The sequence below is a fragment of the Eschrichtius robustus genome, chromosome 20 (genome assembly GCF_028021215.1).
Source record: "Eschrichtius robustus isolate mEscRob2 chromosome 20, mEscRob2.pri, whole genome shotgun sequence".
Classification (NCBI taxonomy): Eukaryota; Metazoa; Chordata; class Mammalia; order Artiodactyla; family Eschrichtiidae; genus Eschrichtius; species Eschrichtius robustus.
Window position 1 is genome coordinate 1,351,768 of NC_090843.1, and position 17,098 is coordinate 1,368,865.

The window sequence follows — 17,098 nt, forward strand, 5'->3', positions numbered from 1 at the left end:
CGCCTCCTGGACTTCTGGGTTTAAGTACTGTCGGATCAGATTGAAATCATGTGTTAAGGCTCAGTGAGACCACCATTGTCCCCAGTTTAAGAAGTATTATAGAGGTCACGACTTTGCTACAAAGAAGGTGGCTCCAATCCCTCACTTTATGAAAGGGAATGCCGGGGTGTGCGTTACACCAAAGGCACCAGCCCCGCCAGCACCAGGACCCCGAGGACCAGCCGTGGGCTCATTTTGTCCACTAGCTCTGTGTACTTCAGGGGTGGGTGGTACAAAAGCACATGTAAACTATTTTTCAAATACTCCTCTGACTTAGCATTAAATTTCCCTTAGGCCAGGTGCCAGTGTTTAAATAATATCCTGAAGGATCCAAAGAGAAGGAATTACTCATCGTGTTTCATTCGCGTAAAATCTGAAATAAAGGGGAGAAAAGTACAAAGAAACCAAAGTACCTTGACTCTGCCTTGCCAGACTATAATCATTTGAAAAGAGCATTGCCTCACTTATGAAAGCTCAGAAGTGTTCTTTTTCTTTAATTATCAGTTGAATTTCCCAGTATTTGTTATTAGTGCTTTTTAGTAAAAACAAAGGCAGACCATTGTAACTTCCCTCGCAAAGCCGTTTGGTTATGTTTTGGGGGAGATGGGGCAACACTTGCTTTCAAGTGGCTCTGTCCTTTAATCACTTCCGTTTACTTGCGTTATTGGTTTATACCTTGGTCGCCGCAGTGCCTGCTTTGATGGGCTGCATCAATTAAGACACAGCAGAGAACTAAACTCCTGACTTTGAATAAAGTTATTTTCTGTGGCGCTCCCGACATATTGCCAAAAGCTTCACCAGGCACAGGTGCCACTGGGCCCTGAATTCCAGGGCCAGTCGCTGGCAGATCATTGGCCACGTCGGCTGCGAGGTACGTAGGTCTCTTGTCAGATAGCAGTTGTGTGGGAAAGGCCCGTACAACGTAACACAGAGGCCGGCAGCGGAGAAGGGCCACCGAGGTTAAATAGCGTGAGTTGATAGTTGACCCTGTCAAGACAGTGTGTGTGTGTTACTGATGTTGTTTACTCTCTGACCCTGTCAAGACAGTGTGTGTGTGTTACTGTTGTTGTTTACTCTCTGACCCTGTCAAGACAGTGTGTGTGTGTTACTGTTGTTGTTTACTCTCTGTGGCCCCAGGATGAAGAAAGCAGGTGTCAGGGGGCCCCCAGAGCTGGGATCTGGCCCAGAGGACCCGGCGGTACCAGACGTCAGCGTATCAGATCTTGGTTAGGTCAGCAGGAGAGCTCAGGAGAGAGCTGACCGGTTAACTGGGGAGTGGGCAGACTGCGGGTGGCAGAATCGTGATAGGGTGAGGAGGAGGTGGGGTGTCTGGAGCTGCGGAGGGAGCTTTGGGCGGTCAGCGCTGAGCCATCCAGCTCGCGGCAGGCGTGGCAGTTTCCCCCTGGCGTCGTTACCTCGCGGGCTGACTGGTCAGGCCAGCGGGTTGTCAGGTGCAGAGTCAAGGCCCCTGGCAGAGAATCTCGGCTCCGGCCAAGAACTCCGTTAGAAATAGCTGGTGGGAACTCACACTGGTTTAAACAACAAGAACGTTTTGCTTCATGTAACTGAGAAGCAGTGGAGGCTTAACCCAGTTACTCAAGTTCTGTGACCAGAAGCCGGCTGCCCTCGCTCCGTTTTTAAGCTGCGTTTCCGTATCGTCGGCTTCAGCCTCGGCAAGTTTTCTTCCTCGTGGTTGCGAGAGGACTGCTAGTTCCTGGTCCAGGCTCAAATCGCAGAAGAGAAAGTTCCTTTCATAGCAGCTCCTTTGTCACTGGCCTGAACTCCAGTCCTAGTAGGGACCTGGCGCAGTTGGCAAGGGAAAGGCAGCTCATGCCTGGGAACTGGGTTAGTGAGGCCAAGCATCGCCTGGGGCCCGAGGGCCCTAGTCCTGGGGCTGCACAAGTAAGAGAAATCCAGCCGTTTCCAGGCGCTGGGCCTTGGCCACTAAGGAGCCTGCTGTCCTTACCTGCGTTGTCTGAGCAGCTTGCGAGGTCTGGGCTTGCCAGTGAATAGAAGGCCAAGTGACACAGCAGGTGGGGGTGGAAACGCCTATAGTGTGGAAACAGAAGCCGTTCAAATCGAGGTGGTATCATGGACTGGTTGTCGTATCCACCCAGAATTCATATGTTGAAGCCCTAAGCCCCAGTGTGATAGGACCTGGAGATGGAGACTTTGGGAGGTGATTAGGTCATGGGTGGAGCCCTCTGGATGGGATTAGTGCCCTGGGAAGAAGAGAGGTGAGAAATGGCGTTCTCTCTCCACCTTGTGAGGACCGGCAAGCAGGTGGCCGTCTGTGGGTCATGAGGACAGCCCTCGCGGAACCCGACCCTGCTGGCACCCTGATCTTGGACTTTCCAGCCTCAGAGCTGTGAGAGAGGAAGGCCCGTTGTTTAAGCCGCCCCGTCTCGAGGATTTTGTTGCAACAGCCTGAGCTAAGACAGGTGGGAACCAAGAAGCCAAAGGTATCAGGACGGCTCGTCTGTGTGGACGCTGAGCCCTGACAGCGTCAGCGGGGCTGAGAGGAAGGCTCTGCTGGAACTCTCCATCAGTCACACTTTATAACCATTTCATCACAAGTCGTGTTACTTCACCTCCCAAAAGTCGCCTCGGTTCTGTGCATCTTTTCCATCCGCCTCACGTCTCTGTCCTCCGCACTGTCACCTTTGTTGGAACCCTGATCACCTTGTGTTCAGGTGAAACAGCCTCTCCCTCCTTGGCCTCCCTGCCTCTCCCCTCTGAGTAATTTCCTTAAATGCTGCTGTCACCGTGCCTTCCCTGCTTGAAAATATATGCCTGGCTCCCACTCGCTGAGCGGACTTCTCTGCCAGACGTCTGAAGGTCTCTGTAGCCTGGGTTAGTTGACTGTGTAATGTTTCTTCTAAGCATCCCTTGGCATCTCCAGTCGGGCCCTCGGCTGGGTGGGCTCTGGGCGTCCACACCTGCCACACTCATTTTTCCCTTGGCTCGTGCTTTCCTTCCCTTTCGCCTGGAATTTCCTTTCACCGAACTTTTGGGCATCCAACTGCAGTTCACCTTCGGGTGCTCACCTTCTCCCTCAGTCCTTCCCAAACAGTGCCACGCCACAAAGAGCCTCTTCTTGACCCCAGTTCCTGTTATACTCAGTTTCCCCATAGCTGTCTGTGGGCTAATTTTGTTTCCAAGGAAATGGTAAGCTCTCTGAAGACAGCGTTTAATTCTTCCTTGTCCCCCCGCCACATACACAGAGCACAGACTAGCGCTGGTGACCTGCTAGGCGCTCGACACTAGACAGGACAGGACAGGTAAAGAGGAACCCACTGGTGCAAGGTGTGTGTCCGGTCCTGGGCACGCCATAGGCTGGTCTTCCTTGAAGCAGCCCCACCCGTCCTAGGAAGCTCCCACCTAACCGCCCACCAGGCTCTACCATCCCGCTGGCCTGGAACCCTTTACATTAAGAGCAGATTGCTCCAGGGACCCTGAGATGGCAGGTCCATGGCCTCCACGCCTACCACCAGCCACCCTTTGATATCCTGTTCCCGGTCCCTAGACAGCGTGCTGGCCTCCGCCTCTCCCAGCTTACTAGGGACGGTCACCACCTGCGATCCAGAAACACAGTCGAGCTACACCATGAATAGATCAAATTTAAAATTCCAGACGAATCTTCCAAAAGTTCCCATTCCATCAAACATGTAATTGCCTTAAGGGACGTTTAAAGCATATATTAGCCTAAATTCACAACAACCCTTCTATTTCCAAGATCACTGGACCAAGGTCTCACAAGGCCACTGTTAGGACAGGGACTTGGGCTCATCTGTCTGAGTATTTAAAATCTTCGTCAGGCCAGAGGAAGCAAGATTAATTTTCTCAAAGAAAATCTTTGAGGAAAAGATTTTCTCAAAGTTGCAAAAAAATCCTTCACATAATGCAAGATAAAATAGTATCCTTACCCCAAATCTTAGACTTGCAGCTGCCAAGGTCGGTTTTAAATCCACGTGGGAGATAAAGAGAGGGGATGGAATTGCTACGGAGCCCTCAGTTACCACTTGGCACTCAAGCTGCACAGACAGATCCTTCTGATGGCAGCCTCCAATGGTTGGAAATAAAGCAAACACGAACCTTCGAGAATTCTATCCGAGTAAGAAAAGACCCTTTCTGTTTGTTTTCACGTATAAATAAGGTAGGTAAAATTTTCACCATAATGTGTTTTACCTTGAGGGCCAATAAACACAAAGAATGACAGTGTTAGTCATCATTAGTCGTAATATCAGAACACAATGTTCAGGGTCTTTCTAATTTTAGAGAGTGATTTTTCTCTGTCATTGAAGTCAAGAAAAAAGCTGTCCCACGGAGGATCGCACAGCCCTCTGCCACCCGTGACGGTGGAGAGCTTTCCTCTTTGTCTTTTTTACTCTCTGCCATGAATTCTTCTCAGACATCATCAGAGTATGTTTCTAGATTTCAGTACATTTTTAATATGAAAGCAAAAATATCTGAAAGAACAAAACCTTCCTGCTCTTGATTTGACCTTTGTTGGTTTGATGTGTTTTAAAAAAGATCTGGGCAACAGTTTTACAAAGAACGCACAGAGACACTCCTGGAAAAGCACACTGAAAATCATGATGAGAAGAGACTGGGCGAGGAAGCCTCTTGCTCAGCCTGACACACTGCTGCTCTCCCCACACAGTCTCTTAAGGCCGTGGTGGTTTTGTCTGAGTCAGGAGCAACGCACTGAAGTTTTTTAAAGACACTTTAATGGGACTGTTTCTAACAGAAATTTTACTTTCACATCTGTCCAAGTGAACCAAGCCAAGTTAATATTCATTACTGATTTATCTGATTTGTAAAAATAGAAACCCCAGCCTCTTTTTCTTTTTTTGGCCACACGGCATGGCATGCGGGATCTTAGTTCCCCAAGCAGGGATTGAACCTGTGCCCTCGGCAGTGAAAGAGCTGAGTCCTAACCACTGGAACTCCTGGGAAGTCCCTGAAACGCCAGCCTCTCTTGAAAGCCTGAAAGTGGACCGCTCTCCGGCCTGCCATTTCCCCATCTCACCTAGCACAGGTGTGGTGCTGGTCGTGTGAGCCCAGACATATGTCTTCGGGTATGTTCTGCTTCCTGTGGACTCCAGCCTGCATAAGAGGCTGGCAAAGATGCCTTTATGTTGGCAAAAAAAAAAAAAAAATCCATATAATATTTTCAAACTTCAGGTAAATAATGTAATCTTATTTTTATAATCTCCAGTAAAACATGGCACCTACCCTCAGGGAACCCACAGCCTATGGGAAAAAGCAGTATGTAATCAATAATTACAATTTATGTGATAATGAAGTAAAAGCAGAGGCGCTGGGGTAAGGAAGACCTTGCTATGGGTGTCAGCTCAGCTACTAATCAATTAGCTGTGTGACTGTGGGTAGAATAGGAACCTCTCTGGGCCTAGTTCTCCATGCATCAAAAGCCATAAATGGACCACATGGAGTTGATTGATAGGGAGATTAAATAACATATGATACACTATGCGGAAGAGCACAAGGTGGCACCGGATACGTAGAACACACTTGGTAAAGGTCAGTCGTTGACGGTGATGGTGATGGTGACAGTCACAGCTGTTAGATGCACAAGGTTCTGAGGCATCTTAGAGGAGGGAATGGTGACCTTGACTGCAAGGCTGAGGACAGGTGTCTTGGAGCAGGTTCTGTGTGAGAACATCGGGGAACAGAAGGGGCGCAGAACAACGTACGCAAAGAAAGGCACGAGGCGCAAAACGGCTGGGATTCTGGGGAGAAGCGCAGGTCGTTACTGGAGCACAGGTGTCCTGGGAAGTTAGGCTCAGGTCGGCTTGCGAGGGTCCTTGGATGACCCGTGCTGGGGACGTCGTCCTTCACCTACAGCTAAAAAAATCATGGAAGTACTTTCATGATGGGGGAGAGCGGGCTAGGCGGTCAGGTCCACCTCTCAGGGAAGCGGGCCGACAGCGTAGAGAGTCAGCTGAAGGGAAATCTAGCAGCAGGGCAGCTGGAGTCGGCTCCCTGTCCTGTAGTAGACGTCGGGGTACATTAGTCTCCAATCAGAAACCTTGAGCTTTCCCATCGTCTACAGAATGAACCCTGACCGTACAGCCCCCACGTGGCTCCCTCAGCCCCTGCCCCTGCCCGACCTCCATCCACAGCAGACACCCGCCCCCGCCGGTGGTCCCTAAATGCCGCACACGTCACCTCTGTGCTTCCCAATCTCCCCTCCGCCAGCAACTCCTTTCCCTTTCGTCCACCTGGGAAGCATCCGGGTCAGATACCAGCACCTCTGTAGAGACTTCCGTTCCCCGCTTAGAGGCGATCAGTCTCCCCCGCTCCTGTCCGGGGCCTGTTCCACTCCAATCGTGTCCTTTTTACACGTCTCGTGGGGACAGTGTAAGCTTCCAGAGGGCACAATCCGTCTCACGCTCCCTCTGCCCCCCACGCAGAGCCGTGCCGGGTGGCCAGGCGTCACGCAGGCCGGACACAGACCCTGACCGTCATCGCTCAGAAAGCCTGTGCGACGTCCTCATGACTCCACATTCCCTGACTTCTGATTGCACGGAAATTCCTCGTACGTCTGCCGTGTAAAGGCGAACACTCGGGAGTTTAGTCGGTGACCGTTTACGTGGTGTTGTGAAGTTTTCTGCTCTGAGGCTGCGGGGTCTCGGTTCCCATCAGCTGGGAGGTGAGGGGACTCGTGCACAAGATCCCGTTCTGCTCACCGGAACCGCCCGCATGCGTCCCGGGCGCACGTGGGGACACTGACAGCCTTTGTGCTCCTACTTTGTGTTTTGTGTAGAACGCCGAATCTGGCAGGACAGGCCTCCTTAAACATAGGAGGGAATTGGTGCTTTGAGGGAGAGATTTAACTTATTTATAATCGTCAAGAGTTTAAAAATGCAGAAAAGAAAGAGCAGTCATGGCTTGCCGGTTTTGAAAGATGCCCTCAAACCAGTTCAAAAACCTCTGACTAAATCGGATATTTTGCACGATATCTAACTGAAGGTTAGATCTGGGCACTTCTGGTGTAATCTTTGCTTTAAAAATAGGAAACAACGTATTCAGCGCTAATTGCCTCTTGAACTCTGCGTGTAGCCTTGCTGCTCACCAACGTCTGTGATGACTGACAGGCTAGCTGGACGGCCCCGTTTCGTGCGCGGTGACAGCGTGCCAGGCAGATGACAGCTGGCCTTGGCCTCCCGGCAGCATGTGACACCTGGCTGCTCCCCCTCCGCACCTGCATCCACCTGTCTGGCCACCCTCATCCTAAATGTTGCTGCCTCCTGTGCATCAGTCTTGGCTCCTGGGAGATTCCTGGTCTCTCGCTCCCCTTGCAAGGAGCCCCCATTCCCCGACCTCTGTGTCCTCCTCTGGCTCGTGGTCCTCAGGTGTCCAGGCCCGGCCTCCTCATCAGCTGTGCTCGTGCCCGTCTCCCGGGCACCTCAAACCCAGTAAATGCAAACCCAAACCAGGCCTTCTCTTCCCCCCATTCTGTCTCTACAGTAACCTCACTCTTCTTGGCGCGCGACTGAGATGTAAATTCTCATTCGACTCACCGCTTGCTTTTAGTTTTCACAAGCCACCCGGTTGTCAGCTTCTGTGATATGAGGTCCCCACAGCCGTCACCCTAGAACAAGAACTTCTCCTGATCTCTCCACCACTGCTGTCCCCTGAGTCCCAGGCCACCTCCCCTCCTGAGTTTCTTTACAATATTTCCAGATAATTCCTCCTCCCTAACCTCCTCCCAGGAATGAGGACGTGGCAGTTTCCATCCTGGTTCTCGCTGTGAGCCTGCGTCCGCATCTGTGAAGTGGGTAGGATAATATCTCTCTCCCAAAGTTCATGTAAGGATTAAATACAACCTTCACGATGTGTGGAAGGTTATCTATCAGCTCCTTAGTACAGTGCCTGGTGTCTGTCAGATGTTCATAAGTGGTGGTTTCTCTTATACTTTTTCTATTTTCTACGCCATTGAATCTATACTTGACAGCATGACTTTTACTGCCCGCCGTGATTTCAGGCTCCCACCTCCCTATTCAAACGCATCTTCGTTCAGACAGTATTACTGAGCACCTACCACGTACCAAGTGTTCCAGCCTCACTTCAAGGTACAAAGAGGAAACATCCAACAGACCCCAGACCCCGCGTCTGCCTTACTGTATACCAGTCTCACTCCGTAGGCCTTCCTGGCCTTGTATTCACAAAGTCGGTTACACATCTCGGCTGTCTTCCCCCTGCCCTTGGCTGGGGTTTTGCTCCTCCGTCGATGGACACCCCCTTTCCAGGAAGGGCTGATCGACTCTCCCTCTGGGAGGAAATCCAGACTGTAAACAAAAGGGAAAAACCACGTGTCTTCCCGCGGGCGTTTTCTCCAGACCCTTTCAGGGACGTACCTTTTGACATAAAGTGGACAGTTTGCCGTCCTCTGATGCGTGTGAACTTGCCCTCCATGTGCCCACGCGCCTCACCGCATGGGCTGCCCGGTCAGCCCTGCTCCTCCCCTGCCTTGAGGACGTCTGCTCAGATCATAACCCTTTAAGTCCTCTATTCATTCGCCTTTCTTGGAAGTCAGGGAGTGTTCATGGTCTATGTCAACCCAAGTGAAGTAAAGAAAAATATTAGGAAGGAAAACATTAGACGTAGAAACCAAAAGATACATTCTAGTGAGAGAAGAGCTGCCATTTAACTTCAGGAGAAAAAAAAAGGAGAGAAGCATGAGTCATTTCACATCCCAACCCTGTAAAGAAACTGATAGTGGGACTTCCCTGGTGGCGCAGTGGTTAAGAATCTGTCTGCCAATGCAGGGGACAAGTGTTCAAGCCCTGGACCGGGAAGATCCCACATGCCGCGGAGCAATGAAGCCCGTGCGCCACAACTACTGAGCCTGCACTCTGGAGCCCGTGAGCCACAACTACTGAGCCCACGAGCCACAACTACTGAAGCTCGTGTGCCTAGAGCACATGCTCTGCAACAAGAGAAGCCACTGCAATAAGAAGACCGTGCACCGCAACGAAGAGTAGCCCCCGCTTGCCGCAACTAAAGAAAGCCCACGTGCAGCAACGAAGACCCAGCACAGCCAAAAATAAGTAAATTAAATAAATAAATTTATTTAAAAAGCAAAACCTGATAGTGAGTAAGGGGAAGAAACGGAGAGGAGAGACCGGGCACGGGTGAAACGGGCTCCCCTCCTTCGGGTGAATCTCTGAGATCACTTTGGATCTGGGCAGCCCTGGAGGCCCTGGTGTTTGCCTCAGATTTTCCCAGCTTTGGAGCCGGTCTCCTTGTTAACAGCCGCTGTGCTGATGGAGAACTGCAGCATCGTGATGACAGAACCTGCTCTTCGTATTTCGGGAAAGGGTTTACTCTGGACCTTCTGAAGGTCCTGTCGTCTTAAGACAAAGACTGACTTAACGCCCACAGTTGTGTGCGCTGAGGTTTTGATTCATTCATTCACTCAGCAAATATTTAAGGAGGTGCTGCCATAGGCCAGGCAGTGAGCTGAACGCCCGAGCTGAAGCAGTCAGCCAGACGGACACCGCCCCCGACCTGCAGTGTCGCAGTCTAGGGCAGGGGTCGGCCTGCTTTCTGCAAAAAGCTAGACAGAAAAGGTTTCAGGCTTTGTGGGCCATAGGGTCTCTATGAAGAGCCCTCAGCGAGGTCATGGCAAAGTAGCCATCGATAATACGTAAACAAATGTGTATGGCTGTGTTCCAATAAAACTTCATTCACCAAAAATAGGTGGTGGGCCGGATTTGGTCTGCAGTCTAAAATTTGCTGACCTCTGGTTGAGCAGATGCAACACATAAATGCAGGTTAATATTTTGCATGTTCTGCCTTGTTTCAATAGGAATGTTTTGGTTGCAGGTTGACAGAAAAGGCAGCCCAGGCAGAAGAGACCAAGGATAGGCTGACTCCTGAACAAGGGCCGGTTTCAGTCTCTCCAGGTCTCAGCTCTTCCCCCTCTGGGCTGGCTCCACTCTGTCACCTGTAGCTCCTGGGCAGCAAGATGGCTTGTCACACCTGAGTGACACCCCCCCGGTGAAGTCCAGCGGGGAATGCAATGCACTGTTGGCACTGCATTCTGGACCCCCAGCGCCACCTCCCCAGACCCCGCCTCCGCCCGCCTCCTCCCAGGCTTTCCGACCCCTTCCGACCCTTCAGAAGCCCAGTGTCTTTGTGACGCTCTCTACTGACCCCAGGCTGCAGTGCCCAGCCCCCGCTCACCCTCCCTCAGAGTGTGGACGGGGCTCCAAGGTTCTCTCTCGTTATTTCCCCCACCTCACCCACTCCAACCTCCCCACCAGTCAAACTCAGCTTTCTTTCTGGCCTTCAACGCAGGCATAGAAGGCCGGGGTTCTGAATAAACTAACCCACCGTGAATAGGAGCACCTGGTGGTGTCCCTTAACCCTCCCACAGATTTCTGCTTGGGAGAGATCCAGGCTGGGTGGGTGGTCTTGAGCTGGGATCCCTCCCTGAAGTCACTGATCAGGGAGCACTGCTCCCCACCTGCAGCAAGGGTCTGAGAAAACCCGTGGACACACCAGTCACTGTTGGTCGCTTGGCTAAATAATATGGCTCAAAAGCAGATAAGTAGTGTTTCCAAATGTATGTAGATTATTTCGATTATACAATGAAGATTCATTTGCAATCGATTCTGAATCTATAGAAGCTTTCTGTCATGATGTCCTTTCTCAGTCAGTAGGTACTAAAAAATATAAAAAAGAGGTTTAAATGGAATCCTCAGGCTAATCACGAATACATGCAAATAATTAGCAGGGTCTCGGCTGACTGTGCCGAGACGTGTGAAAACCCGCAGGATTTCCCAGTGACGACTCAGCGACTGGCCTCCCCGCGGCTCAGCTCTTGGAAAGTGAGTCTGGTATTGGCTGCGTTGGCACCTGTGATAAAATATCGTGTGTTTGAGACACCGTCGCTACGTTGTTTGTACAAAGCTACTCACTTCCGTCTCGTTGTTTTCACGATAGGAGGTTGACGTATTTGCTGTAGTTTGGACGTCCTGACATGACTAATTGATAGAGTGCCACCAGACATGTGTTACTTCTCCCTTCCATATTTTTAATGAAATTATAGAGTTCCAAGGTTCAATCTTGTTTTCAACATCACTCTGAATTTTTCTCTGCAGACACCCTCTTGGCTCAAGTCCACTTCATACACTCTTATTTATGCACATGAGTATTTGTCTGATTATACAGGATGTGAGCTTTACTCCATTGTGATGCTGAACTCCAGGTCTGAGGTTCTTGGTCTTCATAGTCCATTTTTAAAATCAAAGGAAATACTGTCAGTGCTGTGCCTTCGAGGGAAAGGTGGGCCGTCTGTGGCCAAGGAGCCAAGCACAGCCCTCCCTGTTCACGTGGGTACCAGGTTATACATACACCGTTTCCACTCGGCTTACGTTACAGGAGCGTCACTGTTTGTCATGATGTCCTGAGTTTCCTAATCTTCCTTTCCTAAAGGAAAGAAGATGGAAATGGAGAGAGAAGTAACCATTGTGGAGAGAGGGAAGCTGTGTGTATTGGGTGGGATGCTGGAGGGATGAGGAAGAGCAGATAGTTCTACACGGTGCTTCTCGAGGGCAGTGGGAAGGGTGAGGTGGGATGGAAATTCCTTCCCAGAAGGACTCAAGCGAGGATGATCTTTGAATTCTTCCGCATTTCATAAACGTCATTCACTAATACAATTGGACACTGTACGTGAATAAGATTTAATGTTCAAATCTAATAATAAAATAGATTTACATGTAAACAATTTTGACCTCCCTTAGTTTGTATGCCCATCAAACCCTTTGCTTAGATCAATTCAACTTCCCCTTGTTTCTTGCCAGGTTAACGGCACGAAGGGGGAAGGCAGGGAGGAGGGGGAGGGGCACGGTTAGCAGTTAGCAGTTAATAGTCTGCACTTAGCCTGTAGACAAATGTCATCATTCCCTCATCATTTCCCCTCAAACACATCCTGGGACAGAGGTGGGGACCGAAAAATAGTAGCAGGAGTCAAAAGTGATGTACAGGACTCTAAGCGAATTCTTTCCTTCTTCTTTCTCCTTTTGCTGTGGAACAAACTTAGATATATCCTTCACTGGTCGGACTTTAAAATGTGTGCTTATGTGGGGAATTTGCGGAACTTTTGTTTTAGGTCAATATGTGTACTGCATTTGTACGGATGTTTAAAAATTAGTCTTGTCATAAATGCTTAGTAAATTAAAATTTTAAACCAATGGGAAAGTATAGGGAAACCATACCGTATTGGAACCAACTGTTGTTATTGTTGTCATTAAAAAAAAAAAAAAAAATAGAGCAAAGACCAGCTGGATGTCTGGAAGGATGTCCCCTGGCCCCTGTTGCGCTAGGGAGGACACAACTGTGCAGTGGAGGAAACTGCTCTAGCTGGTGGTGTCTGTGAAGGAAACCCGTCAGCATGTGGGGAGATTGTGTGAGAAACTGCAGAGCACAGTGGCTAAGCATATGTGCTGGAGGGTCAGACTGCTTGAGTTCAAATTTGTGCTTACCTCATTGGGTTGTCAGAGGGATTAAACACTTCTTAAAATACTCAGAATTGTAACCAGCACATAGAAAGTACTCAATAAACGTTTGCTGGCAAGTAACGTCATTAACCTCATAAGTAGAGTAAAACGGACTGGTTAAAGTTTTCCATGACTTTATTAAAGTCATAGGCGTCTGCTTCGTATAATGACGATTAAATTCAGGATTCGGGTTTAAGGATTCAGGGCAGTAATATTTTTCTGAGTGATAGTCTCACCCATAGGAGAGGTAATGTCGGATTTTCCAAGGGCTCATTTTAAGTTCACTCAGATTCACCAAAATCATAAAAACAAAGAAGAAAGGGATAGACAGAAAGTAGAAATGGCAAGATCCTCAATAAAAGTTGGGGAATATAGCGTACTGAATTTTAAAAGTGGTGGAAGGGGTAGTGGTGATCAATGAATGACCTTGCTCACGCACAATTTTCTGCTGTCTACGACTCGCCTCCAGTAGAGGGAGACCATCAGGTGTGAAAAGTGAAGTGGGAAAAAAAGAGAGTCCAGAGAAGCTATGAGCATTAACTAAAGGGCTTCAGTGCTTGGCCCTGACCTCCAAAGTAGCTGAAAACTAAGAGCAGGTGGGCCCCAAGTACAAACAAAATAATAGGTTTGGTCAAAGGGTGTTGATGACAACAAAACTGAACCATAGCTGTGGCCTGCCCCAGCTTACTCCCTACCTCAGCATTCAGAAAATTGCTGGTTCCATTCAAAAATGAAATTTTAATTTTTTTTAAGAAAAAGGAACTAGGTTAAGAGCCTTGCTAGATTAAGAGAGAGAGAAAGAAGGAGTGGAAGCAACAAGCAAATTAGAACATAGATCAAATGGGAAATTACCCAAGAAGTAAGGAGAAGGTTCAGACAAATTACAGTTCTTTGAAACCAAAACAGTTCTTCATAATGTCAAAGCATTTACAAAACACATTGACATATCTCTCTGTCAAGGAAAAAGGTGGGGAGAGAGAGAAGAAGAAGAAAAGAGACGTGTTTAAAGATGATATAATTCAACAAAGATGAGAAGTGATTTCTCAGAGTTTAGGAAAAAAGGTAGTCAAAATCAAGAGATTACAGAGATTGAAACCATATTAGAAGAAACAAAAATGGGAAAATCATAACTGAAAACATCTAAGGAAATATGGTGATCACACAAAATAAAATGAAAATATAAAACAGATATAAATTGATAAGAAAGTAAAATAATAGAGAAAATTGTAAATATGGAAGATTGTCAAAGAAGAGCCAACACATGCAAAATCTCTGTTCCTGAAGAAGAGAACAAATAGAAAAAAAATCATATATAACATGAATATATGTAACTATTGATATAATAGAAAACAATTCTAACAGAAGAAGCTTTTCTTCAAAGAATTGAATATAAAGATAGAAAGAGGGACTTCCCTGGTGGCACAGTGGTTAAGACTCCATGCTCCCAATGCAGGGGGCCTGGGTTTGATCCCTGGTCAGGGAACTAGATCCCACGTGCGTGCTGCAACTAAGGAGCCCACCCGCCACAACTAAGGAGCCCTCCTTGCCGCAACTAAGACCCAGTGCAACCAAATAAATAAATAAATATTTTTTTTAAAAAGAGCGAGCACGCACATTGTCTCAGGAAAATTGATATAGAATCATTAATACCAAGACATATCCCAGTGAAGTTACCTAATCCAGGGAAAAATAAAATCATGTGGACATCCAAGCAGAGAAAGAAAGTCACATTCAACATGGAAAAAAAATTAGCCTAACTTCAGACTTCACCATAGCAATGCGAGAAGACATTGAGGAAACACCTCCAAAGTTCTGAGAGAAAGAACATGGGACAGAAGCATTTTTATACCCAGACAAGTTATATTTCAAATGGACAGGCAGAGGGCAGACATTCTAAACAAACAGGGATACAAAAAATAGAGCAAACGTGAGTCCTTTTTAAGAGTAGTAGCTCAAAATTTCAGAGCCAGTGTTGAGTGATAGAAAAAAAATAGTCAATATATAGTAGCCTGTAAGCCCTTGATAAAGGCTGCCCCTAAAGTCTGATTTATAAATCATGTGTTTTACTTTGTGTTTGCCTTTCATTTGAGTCAACTGACAGATGTTACTATTGGACTTACGTCCAAGAAGATAAAATGGGAAAAATCAAATATTTCATCAGTGGGAGAGATCATTTTTCATCACTTTTGTTTACCCTTTAGGCATAAATCACAAGATTGTAACATACCTCAAAAAAATACTTTGCCAAAAATTTAAAAATTATGTTCTAGAACATTTGCCGTGGGATTTTAGTAGGTAATAAAATAAACTATTAGAGCACGTTTATCCCTTAATTTAGTTTAGTATAAGAAAATTTGGGAATTAAAGGCTAGTAATTTTAAATTATCCTCAGTAAATCCATAGACTTGTCTAAGTGAACTCAGTTGCACATATTTTCATAGTCTATTACCTTATTCCCAGGTGTGTCCAATGACTCATTTGTGGGATACACTGCAATTCAGCTTGAATATTTAGTTAAGTCCCACACACGCACATGCAACACAGTTTTGAATTCCATAGCAGCTCAGATTAGGAGAAAGAGAAATAAAGAAACAGAGCTGGAGAAAGGCACCAGGACAGACACACTCACATTCATGCTCACCCTCGAACACACCTCTTCATCCTGCTGAAGCGTATTCTTCCAAAGGCTTTTCTTCCACCTTCCTTACCTGTTTGTAGTTTGATGAGCCACCAGCTTTTCCTTGACCAGCCCAGTGACTGGTCATCGGTTCGTTGAGCGAGGCCTGGCTGTATTTCAGAGGCAGAGGGAAACTCATGAATCAGAGGTGCTCACGATGACAGGGGCCCTCTGGTTACCTGTATGGGGAGGCCTGGAGACGCAGCCGTGCAGATTTTCCTTCACTTGCACCTTCATAATCACATGATGATATCAAGCACCCAGGTACCTAGACGGTCAGGGGGAGTGTCTTCACCAAACAGATGACATGCCATGAATTGTCCTCACACACAGCGTAGCGTGATCCGAATCCGCACCCGGATCAAGAAGAGGCTGCGGGATTAGCATCATGTGTACATCATGAGTGGAGAAGAGAGGACAGGTATTTTCCTTATCCAATGCCAGAAATTGTGTCAACGAGGATTTTAAAGAAATAAAGTGCTGTGACAGGGACTCTCTCTCCCAGATTGACAAGGACAGAGGACCTTTTTCAGTTTGTGTTTCCCCTTATTTCATCTCAGTTGTCTGGTTCCTGACCACGTGTAACAAACTTACCTTTGTAATGAATGGACATCATTCTGGGATTTCTTAAACGCAAAACAATCATTTCCGTGGTAAAAAAGACACGCTTTTTTTTTTCACTTTAGATAACTTACATACGACAAGAATATGAAACAAAATTTAAAGGGTTGATGCCAGCATCTCTAAGACAAGAACTTGAAGACACTATCTCCTCCCTAAAGTCACAGGTAATTTCTAGAATCAAGGAATTTTCCAAGGGTTTAGACCAGCGGTCCCCAACCCTTTTGGCACCAGGGACCGGTTTCATGGAAGACAGTCTTTCCACGGACAGGAGGCGGGGGGTGGGGTGGGGATGGTTCAGGTGATAATGTGAACGATGGGAAGATGAAGCTTTGCTCGCTTGCCCGCCGCTCACCTCCTGCTGTGCGGCCCAGGTCCTAACAGGCAGCGGACCAGTACCGGTCCATGGCCCGGGGGGCTGGGGACCCCTGGTTTAGATGATGTGCATATCTTAATTAATGTTGGTTTCTGAACTGATGCCAGAAATCCATGTGGTGTCACAGAATAACCGAGTGCCCAGGATGAATTGTTTTTTGTTTTGTGGGGCTTTTAAGAATTTTTTCTTACTAGCTTAAGAACTCTTTGTCTCGATAAGATTTTCTTAAAAGCATCCTTGAAATTGAAAAGCTCAGTTACGGTCACTTTTATTTACAGTCCGCATTCCAACACAGACTCACCCTTTTATTCTTGGTTCCAGGCCCAAAATGCCATCAGTTAGCACATTGCTAACTCCTTATCATGTGAAAGTGCAGAGAAATAAAAAACATGGCTAAGTTAGAAGCATTTTTATTCTGGTGTATTTTATATGATTGTCAGAGATAACAAGATGCATTTTAGGATCGAGGCAGGATAATGACATGGTATTCAAACAATTCGGTTAAATATTGATATTTCTGCTGAAATGTGTAGTTCTTGGTACAGTAGTTTATAAGCGATAAAACTGACTTCAATTTAGATATTAATTAAAAACTTCCTACATAAGTTTTCTCTAAAACAAGTTTTATATATTACTGTAAATATTTTACATAGCATTAGCTTTATAGATTCCTGGTTTTTTAAAAAACAAATGTTTTAACTCAACATGAGAAGAAGTTCACATATTCCCATTTCTAATACACTTAGAAATTTAAAACATACTCTTTTTCCCGGAAAAGCTCTGCAAGGGAAAGATTTCTTTTCTCTCTGTGCCAAGAACAATGCCTGTCACAGAGTAGGTGCTCAATAAATT

The 17,098-nt window shown here is 47.1% G+C and overlaps 1 protein-coding gene across 10 annotated transcripts in view; it reads left to right on the top strand.

Annotated features, from left to right (window-relative positions):
• The window catches only part of CEP112 (centrosomal protein 112), a 414,548-nt gene that overhangs the window by 393,353 nt on the left and 4,097 nt on the right, over nucleotides 1-17,098 (top strand). For all 10 annotated transcript variants that reach the window (XM_068530225.1, XM_068530226.1, XM_068530227.1 and 7 more), the window contains one exon: nucleotides 15,936-16,037. In XM_068530225.1, the coding sequence (XP_068386326.1) occupies nucleotides 15,936-16,037 (102 nt within the window). The remainder of the gene's footprint in view (nucleotides 1-15,935; nucleotides 16,038-17,098) is intronic.